The sequence below is a fragment of the Harpia harpyja genome, chromosome 6 (assembly GCF_026419915.1).
Source record: "Harpia harpyja isolate bHarHar1 chromosome 6, bHarHar1 primary haplotype, whole genome shotgun sequence".
In the NCBI taxonomy this organism is placed as follows: domain Eukaryota; kingdom Metazoa; phylum Chordata; class Aves; order Accipitriformes; family Accipitridae; genus Harpia; species Harpia harpyja.
Genome location: NC_068945.1, coordinates 69231915 through 69252908, shown reverse-complemented (window position 1 = coordinate 69252908; position 20994 = coordinate 69231915). Strand labels below are relative to the sequence as shown.

Here is a 20994-nt window from a genome sequence, read left to right as displayed (position 1 = left end):
AGGAAAAAACCCTTGAAATAAGAGCAGAATCTCCTAACCGATTTTCCTTAATTTTGTAAAAATCTGCAGGGACATGGAAACGTTGAGTTCAATAGCATGAATACTTACCAGCTAAGTAGAGCGTGTGAGAATTTTTGTTCTCTGGCACTTTATCTGATCTCTCACAGGGCTGCATGCCCAAGAACTTGATGATGTTATTGACAGCTTCTGCATTCAGAGATTGAAGAGGAAAATTACCTCCAGGTTGGTGCCAAGCTTTCTGTGAGAACTAGTTTACAATCAAAGAACATTTTCTAAGCACCCATGAGGCTTAACCGTTTCCATTCATTACCTTGGTTGCAGCTCCCCCACCACATCTACCTTGCCATGTCCCTTCCGCTGTCTTAACAGTCTAGGAATGCACCCCTCCCTTCAACCAGCCTCAAGCAAGAGAGCACTGCCAAGCTTCCACTCACTATAATCCCAACATTGCAACACAAAGCCTTGTTGCTGGGACATAATGTCACATTGGAAGGCACCAAATTCTCCTCCTACCACACTAAATATATCCCCAGCACGGCAGATTTACCAGGATTACTATGTGGGTCACCAATAAACGAGGAGAGATCATCTCACCGTCAAGGGTTTTAATTGAACTAAGTGCAAAGGTTTCTTCTTTCTCAAAGTCATCTCCCACTTCTTCCCACGCAGCTGCGAAGTTAGGCTTTAAAACCTTCTGAATATGATCAGACACGGTCACCTCCAAATCTTCCAACTGACAGAAAAGCAAGGGAGATTTTCAGCTGCCAGTTACAGAAATGATCCTAATCTTAGAAAGGGAAAGAAAGACAAAGAGAGACAGCAGGATTTTGCCAAGACAATTCTGACATGCCTGGCTTTCATTTCAGGAGAAGCACATAATAATAGCATCTAAAAAGCAGAGAGGAAATATAGTGTTTATGGTGGTCATCTATAAAGCTTAAAAACATTTACACAAAAACATCTGTGAGACTGAAGGAGAGCAGAAAAAGGGGCAATCACTTTGTGAGTCAAAGCCCATTCTAGCCCTTACTGGGCATCCGAGGAGAGACACTTTTTCAGAATCCAGAAGGAGCCTTTACTTCCTCCAAGCCCAGGAGACAGGCACTTTCCTGAGATCTGACTTGTATTTCAGTGATTGGTAACACAAACGCAATAAACAGAAGTGCAAATGCTTGGGATGGAAAGAAAGATTGGGCCACGGTCCTGAAAACAGACAATGGAAGTTATTCCTTTCTTCCTGTCTGTCCCCACAAATCTATCTCCATAGGGCACTAAAGCTAAACTAACTTTTGGCAGAAGCAAGGTTTGGGGGAAGGATCTAAAGTTACAAGCTACAGTATTTTGGAAATGGTGTTTCAGGCAGGCCTGCCATTCTCTCCTACCAGCTTCAGATCTGAAAGGAAACTGTCAACCCAATGGCCATGTGTATTCAGAATTAGTGACAAGGAAAAAAACCCAGGTCTTGAACTTACCACATATTCATCGTCATAGCCATCTTCTTCTGGCACACCTGTGTTTGGGTCACAGTCTCGAACAGTGAACTTCATTGTGCAACTGAAAGTACAAGCAACTGGGGAGGACAGAAAAAGCCTGTATAGGTTAGTGGTGCAGTTCCTTCTGCTTGAGCCCTCGTTTCCCAAAAAGGGACCAGAAAGAATGTACATCAGCTTTGCCCCAGAAGATACAGACATGGCCGTGGCCAAAGGAGGATCTCAGAAGAGGAGTATGCCAGGGCCACAGTGTTACAAACACAGGCCTGCTGACTCACAGAGCGCTGCAGTGAGATCCAGTCAGCATTAGCTACCAGAAGGAACTCTGCAAGGGTTTCTGACAAGTGGATTATGATCCAAAAATCACAGTTCAGGGAATTCAGACTAGTTCTAATCTTTCCTGGTATTAAAGCAATAACCAAGAAATCCACCCCACTGATAAGCTGAGTCATGTTAAAACAACTGCAAATCCAATGGAGTTTCTTTCAGGTGTGAACAGTAAGAAAGGGAAGTTTTATACTCAAGAAAATCTCTCATTCCTACATTTTATAGTTGATTCTAATTCTCTAGAGAGAGGAAAAATTGCATTAGTCAAATATGTAGAGGCCTAAACTACTAATATTTTTCTCCTATTTGCATTTTCCTTTTACTGATTCTGTTCTTGAATGCTACCAACAAACATCCATGTTTTCAAAGGTGCTCCTTTCATTGATTCAAAGTAGTAAATTCCATTTCCTCTAATACCTGTCCTCTATTACCTGCATGCTCTCCAACCCTCTAACATCCCATTTTTAATCATCCATTACCACTGATTATTTAAAAAGTGGGTGTTTTGTAAAAAGCGTGCATACTATTTTGCACAAACACAGGTTCTACATAAAAACCAGCATATGTGACACATAAGAAAGAAACGGTGCTAGAATCTCAGTATACACTCGCCAAATCCCACACCCTAAACATTTTATTATGTGTTCTCCAAAAACTTCATTTGAGGGATTTGCAATGCAGAACTACTCCCTCCCAATGGGTACCTGCAGTGGGGTCATCCTGGGGAATCTGGACGAGGGTGTAACACATGCCCGGCTGGTTGTAAGCCAAGCTGGGCGCTGGGATGCAACAGATCATGTCGTAAGCGTCCGATGGCTCCATCTGCACAGTGACTCTCTCTAACAGCTGATCATTTAATGTGTTTGTGCAATCAAACTGCAGAAGAATAAATTGAAAAAGACTTGAACACAGAAAAAACATTTCTAATCAAGAATTTTTCCCCAAATCAGCTACAATACTCCACAGCATACAGCAGACACCCTGCATCCTTGATAAAACCTGCCGTTCTCACTGAATGGCTCTTCTCTCCAATTTTACTAGAATTCTTTAACAGATGGGATCATAACCCCCATCCTTTTTTGACCATTGAGGCAAGCAGTACACAGCCTTTTCACTCTACCTTGCAACTCCCTTAAGAGAGAAGCTGTCCTCTCCAGGGCACAGCAACAACACTGTTTATGCTACACCCAGTTGAGGGCCAACTCCTATTGCACCCTGGCAAAAGCGTGTAACTTCTCTTACCTGGAAAACAATGTAATTTGTGAACACGTGTTTAATACAACGAACAAAATACTCTGTTTCTGCTTCTGTGAGCTGCACTGGTTCTGAAGACTTAAATAACGGACCCAAGCTCTTAAACTCTGGAATGGCTGCCAGTTGTTCTGTGCAGAAAGTTAAAGAAGATGACAGACACTTAGTGACAGGCTCGTTCATTGCTCCCGCCTGACCTGTGGCAATCATCCCAACACTTCAAGTGCTGGAGACCCACTGGTCGATCTCTCATACCTTGGAATATATCCTGACGTGAAGGAGCAACCTTCTCAGGCTTGCTGGTCACTAGGGCAATCTCTGTGAAGAAAAAAGCGAAGACACTGTGCTATCAACCACATCATGCAGGGGTTTTAAGTGCCATTGTATCTCCACTAAAAATTCCTTAACCTATAGTGTTTCGCACATTCTGCTGCAAACCATTGCCAGCCTGGTTCCTCACACACACACTGAAATATCTTTTCCGTGAGGCAATATTGGATTGTAAGAAGAGGAGAGGTGTTTAGTAATGATGAAGAAACCACACTTTAGCTCAGAATAGCCAGCAAAAAAAGCTGGAAGAAGGAGAAGGGATTAAAAAAAAAAACCAAAAAAAAACCCCAGCCTTTTCTTAAAAAGTTGTGCAATGTCAAAATGCAAGAATTGTGCAAGAACATGGAAGAAAGCCAGAGGAGTGACTAAGCACTTCTGGAACGTACTTTTTTCAAACATCTATGAACTAATAAATTCTGATTATGTACAAACTCCTCTCTGATAGCAAGATTAGCAGAACGAGTAATAACATTCTTGCCAACCCATATTCCTTTGGAAGAAGTGCTGCCTTCCTTTATCTGTGAAGATCAGGCAGGCTTGCTTCTGCAAAGCCAGTGACACTGTAACCTGTATGGCATTTGGCTGAGCCACCTCCAGTCTTGGCCTGACCCTACTAGGATGGCAGCCAGTTTACAGACGTCAAGTATCATTACAGCAACCTGAATGCTTATAGCCTGCCTACAGCCTATCTAAATGAAGCCCAAGTGTTACCTGCTTTCTGTTCAAAGACTGGTGCAGTAGCCAGTGGAACTGTTTTCATATCAAAGGGTTTGTCAGAAGGCTCCAGTGTATATTGGTGCAGGGCTTTCTCCATCCCAGGAACAGAGACAGTCAAGCCTGCAAAGCAGAAGCACAGACAGAAAAATTCAGTTTTAATAGCAGGAACTGTCATGAGGCCTACAGGCACTAGGATATAGGGCTCACAACTGAACAGTGCGAATTTTGGATTGCCCACTGCACCAAAAGCAGCAAGATGCCAGAGTCTGAAAAACTTCTCTTTGTCTCGGTTACCTTCCTCTTGAGATATAAACAAGGAAGATTATTTAAAGAGCTCTTCTCTGTAGCCTGTCCATTGGTTCAGGCTGCAGAGAAAAACTCTTGTGAAGAATCTAGAGTTTACAGCTAGAGAGATACATTTTGGACTTCGGCTAATAAAAAGCTAGTTAAAGCACTTTCAATTCTCAGTAAACACACACACACGCTAAGATACTGGATAGGATAAAAAAAACCTGCTCTGAAGAAGACACAGAAAGTTGCCATTCCAGAGGGTACTGCAGTCTAAACAGTTCACTCAAGAAAAGTTCTCTTGCAGTAGTCTTAAATATGTTAAACACCCTGCTTGTGTGAACTTTCAACTACAGACAATAAAACATTTTTATAATCAGTCCTGGCAACAAAATGCGTCACCCTCATTTTGGAATGGAGAAGATGGAGCAAAGGTTAAGAAAACTGTCCCAAGTGAAGGAAGAGGTGATGATGAAAAAAGCCCATCCCATACTCCTGTTCCACTTCCTAGACAATCCTTTTCATATTTTGCTAAATCTACCATTCTCAATTAGCACAAGTACGTCACAGGAAAATGCTAGGGCCAGAAAAAACACACAGTTCTATCCTTTCTAGTTATTCTGACCCAAGTTACATTACAGAAAACTATTCTTACAGCAAAAAAGCCCACCCATAATACAGAATGTGAAATAACAGCTCAGACTTCTTTCCTTTCTATCACTGACCATTAAAAATATAGGCAGCATTCAGTGCTATCTGTCTCTGTTGCAGTACATTCAAGTAGAACGTTGCTCTGTCCCGAACTTCGTCATCGCTGTCCATCATGCACCTGTTTTGGGGAACAAGAGGACAGCAGTCAGCCAGCTCAGGACATCATGAGAGCTGAGCTAAAAAACAGCACTGAGAAGATTGGACTTGATACTGCAATGATAGTCTCAGTGCCCTCAATAGATTTTCAAGTTATGCAAAAAGAGTGTTCATACAATACAGTAGTTGAAGTTTAACTTGAAGTTTATATGCAAGTGTCACATCAGAAAAATAAGATTAAAGGAGATGTGTATGTAAATTGTTAACACCATGCACACTTGCTAGATTATACACCCGCATTTTATGGCTAATAATTCTGATGGGCACCATGTGGTTGCACTTTTTTTTTTTTTTGACAGCATTCTTTCACAATAGAAGAAAAAGCAGAAGAAATAGATTACAAAAATAAACATTTTAAAGCTGCTTTCTATTTCAGACTGAAAAAACGGGTGTGTGCTCAAGTCTTCACCTAGTTTTTCAATTATAGCAGGTGGTTTATAAAGAGAGATTCTCTCTCCCTCCTGGCAACTTCTCTCCCTCCTTGTATTGCTCCAGTCACTTCTTGCAGTTGTAATTCACTTGCACCTACACTGAGGCTGCCTTCTGCCTGAAGCACTTCATAACTTGAATTATTCCTCTCACCACAGAGGTCAGACATGGCACAGGTTTACACTATAGTGCTATACAAATGAAGAACATGACACTCATGGTACAGACAATTTAAGGAGGCTGAATAGTCTTAACAAGAGACACAAACCTGTGAAATGGGAACACCCGAGATCACTACTCAGCCATACAGAAATGTTATTTATGAGTAACATGAAATTATATTTTCTTGCCTCAAGGGAGGCAAAAAATGTACTAAAACACTGGAGATTTATTACCCACTGAAGAGTGTTCTCAGACCAGATTACTATCAGATGTTTTATGAATAATCACATCTTTCATTCACTTATCTCCAGCAGTGCTATGCTCCCTCCGGCCAGGAAGGGAGGGTGGAAGACAGCCATCTCCCAACTCCTCAAGTGCTATGTTGTGACAACCCCAGTGCAAGTTCTGACCTGGTCTGACATTGCTTCTTCTGTGGAGACAGACTGCCCAGCGTCACCAACAAGCTTAGCACATGCACAGCCATACCCACTCACCTCTGCAAAAGCACCAAGATGCTCGGAAGAAGATTCTCATTCTGGGCACCAAACTTCGCTAGCGCACTTACAGCAGCTAGAAAAGAAAACGGGGAATGTCAGAGGTGCCCAAGCTATACGCAAACACATTCTCACAGTCAGATTCAAAGCACTGTGCATACTGTTGTCCTGAAGTTCCAATTTACACAGGTTTTCACTTCCACACCATAAACTTTTTAGTGTTATGGAAAGACTAAACTATTTCCATATTTTCAAACAGAAATAGTTTCATGTCAGGGAATAACAGAACAAGACCAGCTTAACAGCCGTGCAACTCTGTTCTCAGAGAACTCTTTATCAGATAAGGTTACTTCAAGCTCCATGGCTCATTCCAGTTGTTGGCCCCTCTGCCATTAGCTGTAGCTCACACCCCCAGATAAATCAGTTTTTCACACACAGGGGTCACATGCATCCAGTGGTGACCAGGGCCAGACTGCATCCAGTGACTTTGCAAGGAGCTGAAACCCCTCAGCAGCCACTTAGAGCTGCCTCTCCAAATTAATCTAATTTCAGCACAGCATCAGCTTGAAGAAATTCCATATATAGGAAGAAGAGAAAGCTCTATAAGGAAGTACAAGCTTTATGGCCTTGGTGGTTAAAAAAGAACCCATATTTTTACAACAACAAAGTTTCTAGACATTGTACACTCTGTGGGGGATGCTCCTCATGTGCTCCCAGGTCACAGTTAGGAAAACTGTGTCCAAAAGAGCTGTCACGAAAAATCAAATGCAATCTGGACCATACTGTATTTGTGAGTTCCTTCTGCCTCCTCTCTCCCAGTAGTACTTCGTCTTCTAACACAAAAGAGATCAAGCTGATGCTGATATCACTCCAATGCCAAGTCCCAAGTATGAAAATACGCTGAACACTCTAAAGAGTTTGTTGTAAAGGCTCCGCAGGAAGGAAATATCAGTCTGCAACACGCTTCCAAGGAGGAATCCTTATCTTGTGTGAGAGATTTCCATAGAGACGATAGTCTACAGCAGACAATTATGGGAACTAACAGCATCCTCTCCTCATATATTACCTCTCGACTTCTAGGAGGCATTCAAAGAAGGGACTAGAAAGCTAATATATTGCTTATGTTCTGTGAAGCAGGAGGACCAAGTGCTGATGCTAAGATGATATGAGGAGTTTAAACACACTGCAGGATAAAAATCACCTTCACAGCTGATGCATAGAAGAGCTAGATCTTCACAGTGCCTGTGGAGTAAGCATTGCCTCCCACACCCAGACCCAGTTTCAGCTCCGAGATTTCCAGCAGAGCTCAGACATGAAACCGTCAAGCATGTGAGCTGAACTTACCGGCCCTCACAGCCTCGTTCTCCAGCACCACCCTGTTGAATATGAAGCGGATGTACTTGGATGGGGATGGAGTCCTCGGCCCCTCTTTTCCCAGCAGGTGCAGGATCTTTGTGGCCAGGACAGTATGTTCGCAGTCTTCAATGAACTCGCAGAGGTGAGCCAAGCCCGATTCCTTACTCTCAGGATTCTCCTCAATGATGCTGATTATACAGTCCACAATGGCTCGCTTGTACTCAAAGCCACCCTGGGAAAGGAAAATCAAGGACACTGACCCGGCAGGCGGAGCTCAGTCCACAGCGCTGCTCAGTTCCCCTCACGCTTCAATTAATTCTTTCCATTGAGAAAAACAAGCATTTGTACATAAAGAGAAAAGAGAAGGGGAGCTGGATGACCTAACAGGGTCTTTCCAGTCCCCTCTGACCCATATAGGCACATCATCTGAGCATCTCTTCAGATCAGTTTTTGATGTACCAGCTCTAAGCACATTCATAAGCACATTTCAGGCAGGTCCAACCCACGAGATCAGCAAGGTCTTGGTAATCAGTCAGGCCCCATCATTGCTGTGTACCCACTGATATTAGACAGAAGAGACCCTTCATACTATCTATCAGAGCTACCTGCCAACTACTACACAAAGAAAGTTTCACACATACATCATCCCTGAGCATATTGGAGAGGAAGGTCATCATGACGCTGTGTTTCCGAGGGTATTTCTGGCACAAAGCACTGATAGCCTGTACTACCACTACCTGCAAAATAACAGAGAAGGATGTTAGTCATGTGCATTTATTTTTCCATGAAAAAATACAGGCTTCTTACTATCTCAAGTTGTCAACTTGATAGATTAAATTCATGTATCAGAAGGATAAAATCAGGTGGTGGACTCTCAGCACGAGCGTGTTAACAACCTTGCGCTAGCATGCTGCAAGACCTGGCTCTGCTAGAAGGACTGTAATTTATGACAGACTACATTAATTCAAAGGCTTCCCCCCGCTTCCTCTGCCCTGTGACTACCTGACCTAATTCTAACTTAACTTGTTACATTTTGTCACTAAAACTCTTTGCAATTTTAAACTTGTCTAATACTTATTTCCTTTTCTCATAAAAACAAGAACTTAAGACCACTGTACACTAGCAGATATTGACTTTGTAGAGACATGCTATGCTCCTTAAGGCAACTCCAGGATGTAAAAGGGACAGGTACAAGTGACCTACCATCCTTAACCAAGTTACTACCTGAGTTCATAGTGACTAAACTTGACAAATTAGGTAGAAATTTACAGTTCGTGCTGTTTTCTAACTATGTATCAAACTGAAGTGATACAGACTCAATCAAAACAGTTAAAATCCCTCTTCTTCTCCAAAGAGGAAACCAGAAGGCAGTACAAGGTTTTGCAGGATACTGCACAGGAGCCAGGAATCCACCAAATGACATTTATCCTTTCTTGGAGTGGTGGGAGGAGATGACACAGTCTATTTAAGTTGGAAATCAGAGGACTCCACCTTCTGAATTTCAAGCTGGCTTTGCTCTATCAGACTATAGTCACTGAAGGATTAACAAATGGGAAAAGCTTCATAATAACAAGAATGGGAGAAAAACCTGCAGCTGGACAGAGCAGAGGCCTCCAATGCCACACCTTAAACTCATCTGATATTTCTGACACGAAGGAAGAGATCTGTTTCATGAGCCTGTCTACACTGCTCTCACTGCCTGTCTTCAGCAGGGTGGTGATGGCAAGGGTAGCGATACTGCGATTGGAGTCAGTGATGAGGTTTTCCAGATCCAGGTTGCAGGCAGTGACTGCAGATGGATGCTTCATGGCCACCTGTAAAGGAAAAGATTCCAAAATTATATGGGGGCAATAACATCCTACAATTCAAAGCTTTTGGTGGGGCAAGGATTAGATATTCCCCCGCTCCCCCAAGTACTGCTCTGTTCTGGAAGGATTGCAACTAAACCTACATCACACGACTGCTGGAAGGATGCAATCAAAGCTCAAGTTCTTTTGTCTCAGCGCTTCAAATGAACTCCTCTAACTCTAAGTTACAGCTCATGGGTTTGACAGTCACAAACTGCTTCTGTTGCAGCACGCAGCTTTGAAATCAGGATGTTATTTCCTTCACACACATCCTATTTACACTTTTTGCAGTATTAAATATCCAGGACTCTGCTTCCTTACAGCTGAAAGCTTACAAGTTAGCCAACTACAGCTTGTTATAGCCCTGTGGTCCAGAAATGAGCAAACGTAGCTTGAGTGCAGAAAAGATTTCTGTCACACCAGAAGATTTGGCATGGAAAAGCCAATTCTCCAGCATGAAGTATTTCCAAATACAGTAATCGTAAGAGCAGTCACTCTACATTAAGTAACACACCATTAGGCACTGAAGTCTAGCTTCCTCTGATGCTCAGAGATTTATGCTTGTTTAGAAGGTTTTGGAAGCACTCACTTTATTAAGGGTCCGTACAGCTGCATATCTCAAGACAGGTTTGGGAGAACTACAGAAAAGCTGCAGCACTGAAAATAAAGAAAACGTATAATCAAGAGGAGTAACTCAAAACAAAATGTTACAGAGTAGAGACTGTTTAACAAAAACCAGCTCCCAGTACTGCAACTCTAGGCACCTGTAATGTCTGAGGAGCAGAAGGTGAGAGCCCTCATGACCACACCAGATGAGGAAAAGGAAATTGCCTTGTGCCAGCACTTTGGTATTGAGAGGTGCAAATAGTTTAGTCAGAATTCACCACAGCAGAAAACCAGATATGGTCTCTTTCAAAGAAAGGGAATAGAGAAGAAAGTCTAATGTGTCCACATTCAACTGTGCACTGCTAAATATTCATGCAGTTCTATGCATAATTTATCACTAGCTTCACAAGCAAGTTAAAAATAACCTCCCGTTGTTCATCTTGTATGAATATAGGTGGGTTGCATAGTTGCCTGTGGCACATCTATGCTATCAAGTTCTCCTCTACCTTCCCTTGCACCCCAACTTCCTGCAGCTGGAAAAAGGCAAGTATCACTCTGTGCCACCTCTAGTACCCACTCTCTAAAGCCCTGGATGAAATGGGGAAATGGGATCAATGTGCTCAGGATCCAAAAAGGGATCCAAAAGCCCTCTAACCTGGGGACAATCAGAAAATTCAGGTTTTGAGTCCAGTATTTTAGTTATGCTGTATTGTCTCTGACATGTTTTTCCACCCTTTCTTTCAGCTGCATCAATGGCACAAAGGACTCTAACCAACCTGAAACAGCCGGTGCCAGCTCCCTGGCTGTGCAGTTTGGGAGATGGATGATTGCAGAAGCAGCTTCGTAAATAACCATTTCATGCTTATTCCGCAGACAGCTCTCAATGAAGTCAAACAGTGGACTTTCATGGCTACAAACAGAAGACATTTCACAGCTTGATGCTGAATTACGTACAAACCACTAACACTGCATTTCTGAGAACCTGACAGAAAGCATGGCTAATGCACTGGCTTTCCTGTTTCCTACACCACCATGTTGCTCAACTCATACTTGAGCTCTAAACTTGCTATTTACTGTTATTCTATTTGTCTTTACATTATCTTCTTCAAGCTAGAAATGCTGCATTTTAGAAATAAATACTTTACTATTAATCATGTATCACATACCATTAACAAAAATTTCCACTGACAGAAGAACTTCATCACGAGGTGAGTTTCTCAGGTAACTATACCCTCCTCTGCTAGTATGAGAGATCAGAATAGGAAGGATCCTTTTGTTTATATCCCCACAATACAGGCAGAACCTTATTGCATTTGACAATTTGACAACTAGACAAAGTACAAAACCTCTCCAGAGATTATTCTGCAGTTTTAATCCTACCCTCAGCTAAGTTTTGGTGGCGTGGCACCAAAAAAATCCAAACCCCACCACACAACTGCCACACATACCACCACTCCGTTCAGTCTAGCATTCTGCTTCTACCTGTATTTTACTTTTAACACTAGTTCTGGGTGTAGATTTCCACAAACTTTAAAAAAAAACAACTTTCCTAGCTACCATTTACCTCAAACTATAATTCTTTTTTTGTAATCCACATGCTGCCTCTTACTTACCCCTCGTCAGATTCCTTCAAGAGTTTGCTTGCAATTCGGATCAGCATGCAGTACGCAAACTGGGATTTCAGTCCAGATTTAGTGAACTTATTCAGCATCTTGGAAACCGCAAGGCGATCATTTTTTCTAAGGTGATAGAGCAGCCCCAAAGCATGATACTAGGAAATCAGAAATAGATGTGTGGGTATTGAATACACACTGCCGTTGGAAAAGCCAGACTGTAAGACATAAGAGGGCTAATAATCACTGTTTCCTAGCAGAAACACCTTCTAACCTCAAATGATGCGAGTTTCCTAAGTTACAAAGATCTGCAGTATTTCCTTCCCCTTCCTGTCCACCATAAGACAGCCTCAACATATTTCTGAAGATCAAAAAGAGCCATGAAGTTAGTTTACTCCCTTTTCTCCCCATTAAATGTCAGAACTTCAAAGGCTTCAGCTCACTAAATTATGCTGCACAATAACACTTGCATTTCTAGTACACTTGACATCCAGGATATCCCAAGGCCTTTAAATGACAGCTGACCTTACAAAAATCCTTGAGACATTTATGGTGAAAGTACAAAGCGACATTTCTACTTGCTTGCCAAGTTGTTTTGGGTTTTTTTGCCGTAAGACTGATTCACAGTAAGGCTTAATGAAGCTGCTAACTGGGCAAGAACAAAGCTGATTTTGCAGACTTGTTTCTCATCGTTAGTCTGTAACACTGACTGAACATACAGAATACTTTCATTTCCACAGCTGTTTGGAGTATTTGTGCAAAGATTTTGCCAATATGGATATCTTAGTGATAATTGGGCTAATCCCTGTAGCAACTGGCAAATTTTCCGAAGGCCAAGACAAGAGATGCTGGTGTTCTGGGAGGCAGCAAGATCATTTCTTAAGCTTTTTGAAAACTCAGATTCCAAGCCCTTCTACAACAACTACTGTGAAACAGTCAGCAGCATCCCAGCGATCAGCAGGTTAGCAGGGTAAGGGCAGAGGACTGCACTAAAGAGCCAGCTTTTAATTAAGAATCTTGCATTGGGATCACAGAGATACTCATGATTTTTTTGAAACAGTCCAGTTGTTTCCCTCAAGTCACAATTCTTGTTTTTTAAAGAATAAGAGAAAAAGGAAAACCAGTTACTTTTTCTAAGGTTATCTTAAGAACTCACAGAATACCATTAAAACCCTGTAGTGTGTTTAGAGCTTCCTGGGGCAACTGCCTTCAAACATACCTGCACCATGATGTTGTCACTAGAAGCTGCTTCTTGAGCTTCGTTGATCCACCGTTTGACTACGTCGTAACTGATCTTCATCATATGCTGGAAGAAGCCACAAATTGAGACTACAGATAAACTAACATTAGAAGCACAGTGAAGTACCATAAGCCTTGTTTTCAGCTTTTAAGTTTAAAGACTTCAAGTCAATCTAGGGCTTTGCTGCATACTACAAGTAACAAAGATTAACTCCCAAATACATAGTTTGTATGGACGCACTTGTTTCAATAAAGATAAAAGTAACTTGGAGAGTTTTTATTTATGTTTAAACAGGACGGAAGACAATACTAGGACAATTCACCTGCCTACAGTTAGTCCAGCAGTAAGACTGCAGTTGTCAGTATTAATACAGCTTTGTTTTTGTTTGCACCCTCAGGGTCCTAACACAGGCTCTACTTCACCGCATCAGCTGGACCTCTTACCTCCTGCTCTGCCGCCTTGATTTACCAATGCAGCCAGTCTCTTTATCCTATGCACCTATATACCACTGTTTTTCTTACATCTCGGTCTCAGACTACCATGCTTTCGCTTGTATTCTCCTCTTCAATAAAAGTATTAACCTAATTAGATCTTTTCCAGCCTTTTCTCGTAAACAAGGGAGAGAAAAACAGCAAACTTCTTCATCTTGCCCTCCTACTACATATTAGCAAAAATAACCTTGAATTGCAGTCTTATCAGAGCAGCAATTTCATGGACTTGTTTTTTGCAGAGCACAAAGCAGACTGCTTCATTACCTGTTACAGAACTCATATGCTCTTTCACAGTCATCAATATTAGTTCTTCCACAGCACAGAACAGGTTATTTCTACTTACTCTCACCTAATTGATAAGCACTTTCACGGTCATCAGTGTGCTTGACTTTTCAAAACAGACAAGGCCCCTCCCCAGAGAAATTAATCTTCTACACTAACTGCGTAGAGAGATGACTGAGCACTTTGCACTTAAAGTTATTGCAATTGATGTAGTCTACAGCAAGAAAACGTTAAGGAAGGAGTTTGAGAAGACAGAGTCTGCTTGAGACAAAGGAAACTCCATTGCTACTATTTTTTGTTTATTTTCCAGTGAGGCAATGAAGAAGAGTCATCTTAAAGGAAAAGGAGATGAAGAAAGGACAAAACAAAGGCCAGGCAGAGCTACAAATGCAGCAAACTAGCCTTCCCAGCCACAACACAATGAAGAAATTTACAATAATCTACTACTTTACTTACTAAGGAAGACACCAGTGCAGAACTAGACACACTGGGGACTTTGTCCACAATGGCTTGCTTCATGTATCTCTCAATGGCTTGTAACATCGTACCCTATGAAAGGGAAAAAGAAAAGTGTTGATATTTTGGAAGCAGAGCATAAAAGCAGTATAAGGCAAAAACATACGCACAGCATATTCAAAAGGCCCTCAGAAAAAATCTTGAGCTAATTCTGAAAACGCGTAGTTCTGCAAGGGAGACATGAGTACCAGCTGCCCAGTCCTGAAGGTTCAGTGACATGATCAAAGTCTACAGCAAAGCAATCTCAGATCAGACACTAGAGCTCCAAAGTTCCTGCCTTCTAACTCCATGTTTACAGTGCTACAGCTCCACAGAGTTCCTCACGTCTGCAGAGGTTTCAGAGTAGTCCTCCCTAAAGCAGCAGTTCCATTACTATTATAAGAATACATCCTGCAAGAGAGTAGTTTTTCTATTTTAAATACACTCATCATCTCTCCCACAACAGTGATGTGATTTGTACTTACATCAGTGATTCTGCAGAGCGCTCTGATGGCTGGGCCTCGGTATACATCTTCCTTCCCCGTCATGTCTTTGGTCAAACTAAAATAATCAAAGACACCCTGTTAAGACTTCTTTAATATCTCCATGCCTTGGCCCTTTTGTGACATTCACCTCATCACATTTAGCTGTTCTTCCAGCTGTCACCACATAACTGCTAAGCTCTAGTATTGGCTAGAAACAACTTCTTAATAATTAGCTATTTGAAAATTATTAACATCAGATTCTGTGAAAATACAGAACATTACAAAATGCATAGTCCAAAATACTGCTTTGCCATAGGCCTGGTTTATTTAGCTCAGCCATTCTCCTCCTTGGTGGTGGTGGTCTTTCTACCACATGAAAGTTTGATTTAGATAATAGCGAAGTTTAGTTTGCTGAACAACTTTAAAAAAAAAATAGAATAAAACAATTGCTTAGCACATGCCACAGATCCAATTTTTGCTCTCGCAACAACTGTAATGTCTATTCTCTAGTCAAAAAAATTGATAGTTCTGTTGGCAGACTGAACTGAGCTTTGCTCTGCTTTTCCCCAACTGCTCTGACAGCAAAGTGAAACAGCAGTCACAGCCTAAGTTTTCACAAAATCGTCAAGCACCAATAATTTAAAAAAATAAAAAAACCCCAAACCCAACAACAAAACAAAGTAGCAACCGATGGATAAACTCTAGGCAAGCCTCTTGCTTTTTTAGAAGAGCATAACACCACAGTAGGAAGAAATTAACATTGCATATGGTGACACATACTCTGTATCATGGAACAACTTGTTTTCCCTTGCTGTATCCTTTATAAAGCATAATTACAGAAAATCATAGCAGCTAAAATAAAGACATTAAGATGCAGCTACTTGTTTCAGAGCTCTGATACTATGTTTTCTGTAGGTTCTACTACCTGCTTGTGACAATGATGACGTCCTCAGAAATATTGGCCATCTCTTTGATAGTAAGGTAACACATTCTTCTAAGGGTTTGCTGTGAAAGTGTATTGCAGAAACCATTAAACCCAATGGCAATTATGAATTAACACTTCCTAGAAGTTTTAAAGGTTAAATAAACTTAAAAGTTAAATAAACTTTTAAATAGAATCATAGAATCATTTAGGTTGGGAAAGACCTTTAAGATCGAGTCCAACCATTAAGCTAGCACTGCCAAGTCCCACTGACCTGTGTCCCTAAGTACCACATCTACGCATCTTTTAAATACCTCCAGGGATGGTGACTCCACCACTTCCCCGGGCAGCCTGTTCCAATGCTTGACAACCCTTTCGGTGAAGAAATTTTTCCTAATATCCAACCTAAACCTCCCCTGGCACAATTTGAGGCCGTTTCCTCTAGTCCTGTTGCTTGTTACTTGGGAGAAGAGACCGACCCCCACCTGGCTACAACCTCCTTTCAGGTAGTTGCAGAGAGCGATAAGGTCTCCCCTCAGCCTCCTTTTCTCCAGACTAAACAACCCCAGTTCCCTCAGCCGCTCCTCACAAGACTTGTGCTCTAGACCCTTCACCAGCTTCGTTGCCCTTCTCTGGACACACTCCAGCACCTCAAGGTCTTTCTTGTCATGAGGGACCCAAAACTGAACACAGGACTCGAGGTGCAGCCTCACCAGTGCCAAGTACAGGGGGACGATCCCTGCTCTGCTCCTGCTGGCCACACTATTTCTGACACAAGCCAGGATGCCGTTGGCCTTCTTGGCCACCTGGGCACACCGCTGGCTCATATTCAGCCGGCTGTCGACCAGCACCCCCAGGTCCTTTTCTGCCAGGCAGCTTTCCAGCCACCCTTCCCCAAGCCTGTAGCACTGCACGGGGCTGTTGTGAGCCGAGCGCAGGACCCGGCACTCGGCCTTGTTGAACCTCATACAACTGGCCTCGGCCCATCGACCCAGCCTGTCCAGATCCCTCTGGAGAGCCTGCCTGCCCTCCAGCAGGTCAACGCTCCCGCCAACTTGGTGTCATCTGCAAACTTACTGAGGGTGCACTCAATCCCCTCACCCAGACAGGGGATAGAACAAATAGAACACCCTCCAAATAGTCCCTCCAAACTGAACACCATCCAAATAGAACACCCTCTTCCCCACTTCTATACAAAGTTAGAAGCACACAAGCAAAACCATGTTTGATAATGGGGTAACAGCCTTACTCCCCATTATTGAACAAACCAGGAGAAGAGTAAGATATATCCCTAAAAACCTGAAATGCCAGTTAATTTTTAACAAAAATTACCGAGACCCATCACATGAAGCATACTTCTCTGTGTTCTTACACTTTCTGCAAAAGAAACTAGAGAAGGGCTTTACACTGGACAAAGTCCAAACTCTAATCCAGCATTTTTAGGATGTTATCCCTTGGCTCCATGCTGATTCATGAATAGAGCAAGTTGTTCTAGGGAATAGCAATATTTGATCTACTGGCAACTTTTAAATTCTATTTTGAGTTAAGCAGATGGGGATTATCTGCAAGTGTAAGAAACAATCATAAAATTATACTGTTTTGTATATTTAGGCTTTCTGTCATCATTGACATTCTTTACTACGTAATTCAACTCAGGAAAAAAAAAAATCACCCCACCACCAAAACCAACCTGCAAATGTAACTGTATGTTATTATCCAGTCATTTGTTTCCAAACCATGAATTGCCTTCAGCAAGTACTTTGCATGCAGAGCTTGTTCTCTGAAGTACTTGCCTCACCTTCCTCCCACATCCCAACATCCAACTGTTTTGTAATTACTGCAAATCCAGACAAAACCAGGGAGGCAGCAAGTGGTAAGCACTAGGTACTTACATCATTAGATTGAAATAATCTGGTCATTGCAAAAAAAGCTTCTGTGGCTTCAGTGGTTCCAAAGTGCTCACCCTGAAAATTGCATACAAGGAGAAAAAAAACACGATCATTATTCAGCTGCCTCCACCTTTCAGCCCCCACTTATAATACCTACTCACATACGAAGAATCTTTTCTTTGAAGACTTTTTCTGGTATGAGAAACAGTCCCTCCCTCACCTTCTGCTTCCTGGGGAGTACATGCCAAGTTTACCACTATTATCTACTTGGTTTCAATATAAATGCCATCCACAATGTCAAGTAGCCTGTGTTCCCCCTTTTGACATCAGTGTGTCAGCAGTTGTTTTTATGTCATGCTTGTTCACCAGAAGGATCCCCTTGCTTAAAAGGGATCTAATTAAATATGACTGGTGCCAATTAAGTCTGAACAGCATAGGTCCCTCCTAACTGATCGTAACTCTATGTTAAATACTGCCTGACATGCAGGAAACCTGATCTATATGGATACCTAAAGAAAATCTCCTTCCTTTTCATGTTTCCAATTTCTCCCCCTCAAAAAAGACACCTACCACTTCATCACTTCCTGGCCTATGTTCTTACCTCACCTCAGTTGTTCCTACTTTAGCTGGGCAAACACAAGTGGCTCTTTAATTGCACAGTGCTGTGGTGATCACAGACCAACCAGCAGCTCTTACATGGCACTCAGAAAAAAAGTCTTAAAAGCTTCAATAACACATATCAGTCACCTTAGCGGCACAGTCGGAGGGGAGAACATAATACTACAGAATAAACACTCCATTTCTGGTCTCCTTAAAAGCTGCCTCCCAAGTCTGACAGGAAGAGGTATAAAACTTTTTTCACAATGAAAACTATCAAAAATTACCCTCAGGAATATTCATTCTGGCTGGGCAGAAATTACAGTTACCTGGTTCAGCAAGTAAAGAATCTTGGTAAGGATGTGCAGGCATCTTCGTGGATTTATAGGGGTCTCATTAAAAATACGTGCCTACAAACACAGCATAAATATTGTATTACAGTGTAACCCAACACAATAATTTCTCTTTCACCATAAAAAGTAAAGCAATTTGTTTTCAACCAGTAGCGTGTAACTTTTTTCACTCTAAAAATGTGTCCCAGAGAGCATATTCCTATCATTCAGTTCATGCATGTTTAGTTTCCTGGACGGGCAGCAATATGAACAAAGGACGACTTGGTTTACCATCTGGAACTACCAAAAATACTTTAAAATAAAAGCATAACAAAATTCTTTCCATAGCATCTGTAGCCCAACCGCTACTTAGCGGTAGTCTGTAGGAACACAAAATTGAAATTAAGTTCCTACTTGTAGCTCTTTGCACCCACCAAAATTCCCCATTATTTAACCACATGTTCACCTCATCACTTGCAATCATTCCTGGAGTACACAAAGAGAAGCAGGAAAACCCATTACACAGTACGCTGAATGAGCATAGGAAAACAGGCAGGCCAACTCTTCAGAAAGCACACCCTGAGATCCCGCATGTCCACATGGAAGGCAGAAGCCACATGTAATCTAATTACCATACATAAACCCCTCATTGAGTAACTTCATGAGCACTTAATTTACATATCCTGTGATTTTAAATTAACTATTTGAACTTAGCCATTCACATTTCCCAAGAGTTGGTGCTGTAAAACTTCCTTAAGCTGCTAACACTTCTTGAAGAAAAAAAAAAAAGTTAAACAGTATTATACTATGATTATTCGTACCTCCTGAAGCACAGCACTCTTCTCCAAATGCTGGAAAGGATTAGAGCCACTACCTGAGGAACAAAAGAGCCCCCTCAGTTAAGGAAATGCATTCTTCACAAAAACCAACAGAACTGAACAGGCAGGAACAGCCCCTAAACTTTACAAAACCACCTCAACGCTACGGTGACACTCCTCTTGGAATAACTGATGCCCTCCATCAACAGCTTTGAATCCACCTTCTTAAGTTGTGTATTCAGAGTTACAGAAAAAAAAAGGGGGGAGGCACTTTCAATAGAGCTAGAAGGTGAGGAAGAAGACAAGTGTTTACTAGTAAATTTGCCTTATATACTTCCTTTACATAAAACTATTTACTTTTTTTTTTTTTCTTCTTCTCCCAGTCTCCTATTTTTATTCCTTTAGGCACAGAACACACTGAACACATCAGGGAAGAGCTGCTGCTGAGGATCTGAAATAGGAATCTATCGATCAATGCACCACTAAAATGGGCTACTCGGCAAACCCCAAATACAGTCTGGCTGCTGCACATCACAAAATCGTTAACACACTAGACTATCTCCATACTGTAACTTCTCAGTCTTTTAACAGCCCAGACCCAGCCGTTGAGAGTAATTAATTTCTTGGAGATGACACTTCTCTGTCAGCAGCATACAGAGGACACCAGCCTTCTAATCCACATTTACAGTGAAACCGCCTCTCAGGGCTCCCGTTACAGACACGTAAATCCCTCCAAACCCTCACTACTACTTCTGACCCTTTTCCTCCAGCAGTAATTTTTCATTTTCGGTTCATTTATTCTTCAGTTCTCACATCCCAAGCAGAAGGAAACTGAGAATGAAACGAAACTCAGCCCAGCTGGGCACATCTTGTGGCTCAGAAGACCTCCAAGCAGTAGCAAGAGAAAATTCAAGACGGCATCAGCTACTGCAGGCAACCTGAACTTAATTTCCAGACGATTTTGTGGAGCGAAAACCTGCAGGCGATGGCTTCATTCACCACCTCTGTACCTAATGTGATGGGGTTTATTCCCGCCCGCCGGGTACATGCACACAACCGCTCCTGACACAGTCCAAAACACAAGGGACGGCTGTTGCCCCGCTACGGGGCAAAGGAGCAGACCCCGATCGAGCCCTGCAAGCACCGTTCCTCCTCACCAAGGCAAGGGCGGGAAGAGAACGCCAGCTGCAGCCCGCAGGGTTGCGCGGAACCGGTTCCCTCCGACCGTGGCCTCAGGGGACCGGGGCGGGCCCTGCAACCCGCAGGCCATCCTGAAGGGCCGGGAGAGGTTCCGAGGGAGGCCAGGGCACCGGGAAGCAAGTGGGAGTCTCCTTCCTCAGCGGCCGTTACCCCCCCCCCCTCACCTCAGCGGCCATTACTCCCTCCCTCACCTCAGCGACCGTTACAGGCCGCGGCGCGCACTGGGCGCCTAACGATCCCTCCCCTCAGGGCCGTGCCGCCATGCCCACCCCTGAGCCCGCCCCCCAGCTCCCTCCGCCCCGCCGCTCAGCCCCGTACCGGACTCTTCGTCCTTCTTGTCAAACTTCTTAATCATGTCGCCGCCGGTCGCCCCCCTCCCTTCGAGCCGCACCGCCGCGGGAACTCCCGCCGGAAGACCCGTCTCCCCGCCGCAATGCCTGGCATC

General features: G+C 42.7%; 1 protein-coding gene across 2 annotated transcripts in view; it reads right to left on the bottom strand.

Moving 5' to 3' along the window:
- COPG2 (COPI coat complex subunit gamma 2) overlaps positions 1-20994 on the bottom strand; it is a 22442-nt gene extending 1448 nt beyond the window's left edge. The window contains exons 1-23 of one of the 2 annotated variants that reach the window (XM_052788888.1): positions 20868-20994; positions 19353-19405; positions 18529-18609; positions 17606-17677; positions 15717-15796; positions 14792-14867; positions 14268-14360; positions 13018-13104; positions 11799-11956; positions 10962-11095; positions 10169-10236; positions 9358-9546; positions 8374-8469; positions 7721-7964; positions 6377-6452; positions 5150-5253; positions 4131-4256; positions 3345-3407; positions 3081-3220; positions 2543-2714; positions 1494-1591; positions 616-754; positions 109-207 (exon numbers count right to left, since the gene is read on the bottom strand). In XM_052788888.1, coding sequence (XP_052644848.1) covers positions 109-207; positions 616-754; positions 1494-1591; positions 2543-2714; positions 3081-3220; positions 3345-3407; positions 4131-4256; positions 5150-5253; positions 6377-6452; positions 7721-7964; positions 8374-8469; positions 9358-9546; positions 10169-10236; positions 10962-11095; positions 11799-11956; positions 13018-13104; positions 14268-14360; positions 14792-14867; positions 15717-15796; positions 17606-17677; positions 18529-18609; positions 19353-19405; positions 20868-20904 — 2485 coding nt within the window. In that variant the 5' untranslated portion in view covers positions 20905-20994. Of the gene's footprint in view, positions 1-108; positions 208-615; positions 755-1493; positions 1592-2542; positions 2715-3080; positions 3221-3344; positions 3408-4130; positions 4257-5149; positions 5254-6376; positions 6453-7720; positions 7965-8373; positions 8470-9357; positions 9547-10168; positions 10237-10961; positions 11096-11798; positions 11957-13017; positions 13105-14267; positions 14361-14791; positions 14868-15716; positions 15797-17605; positions 17678-18528; positions 18610-19352; positions 19406-20867 lie in introns of those variants that run through there. The other variant, XM_052788889.1, reaches the window with a different exon arrangement.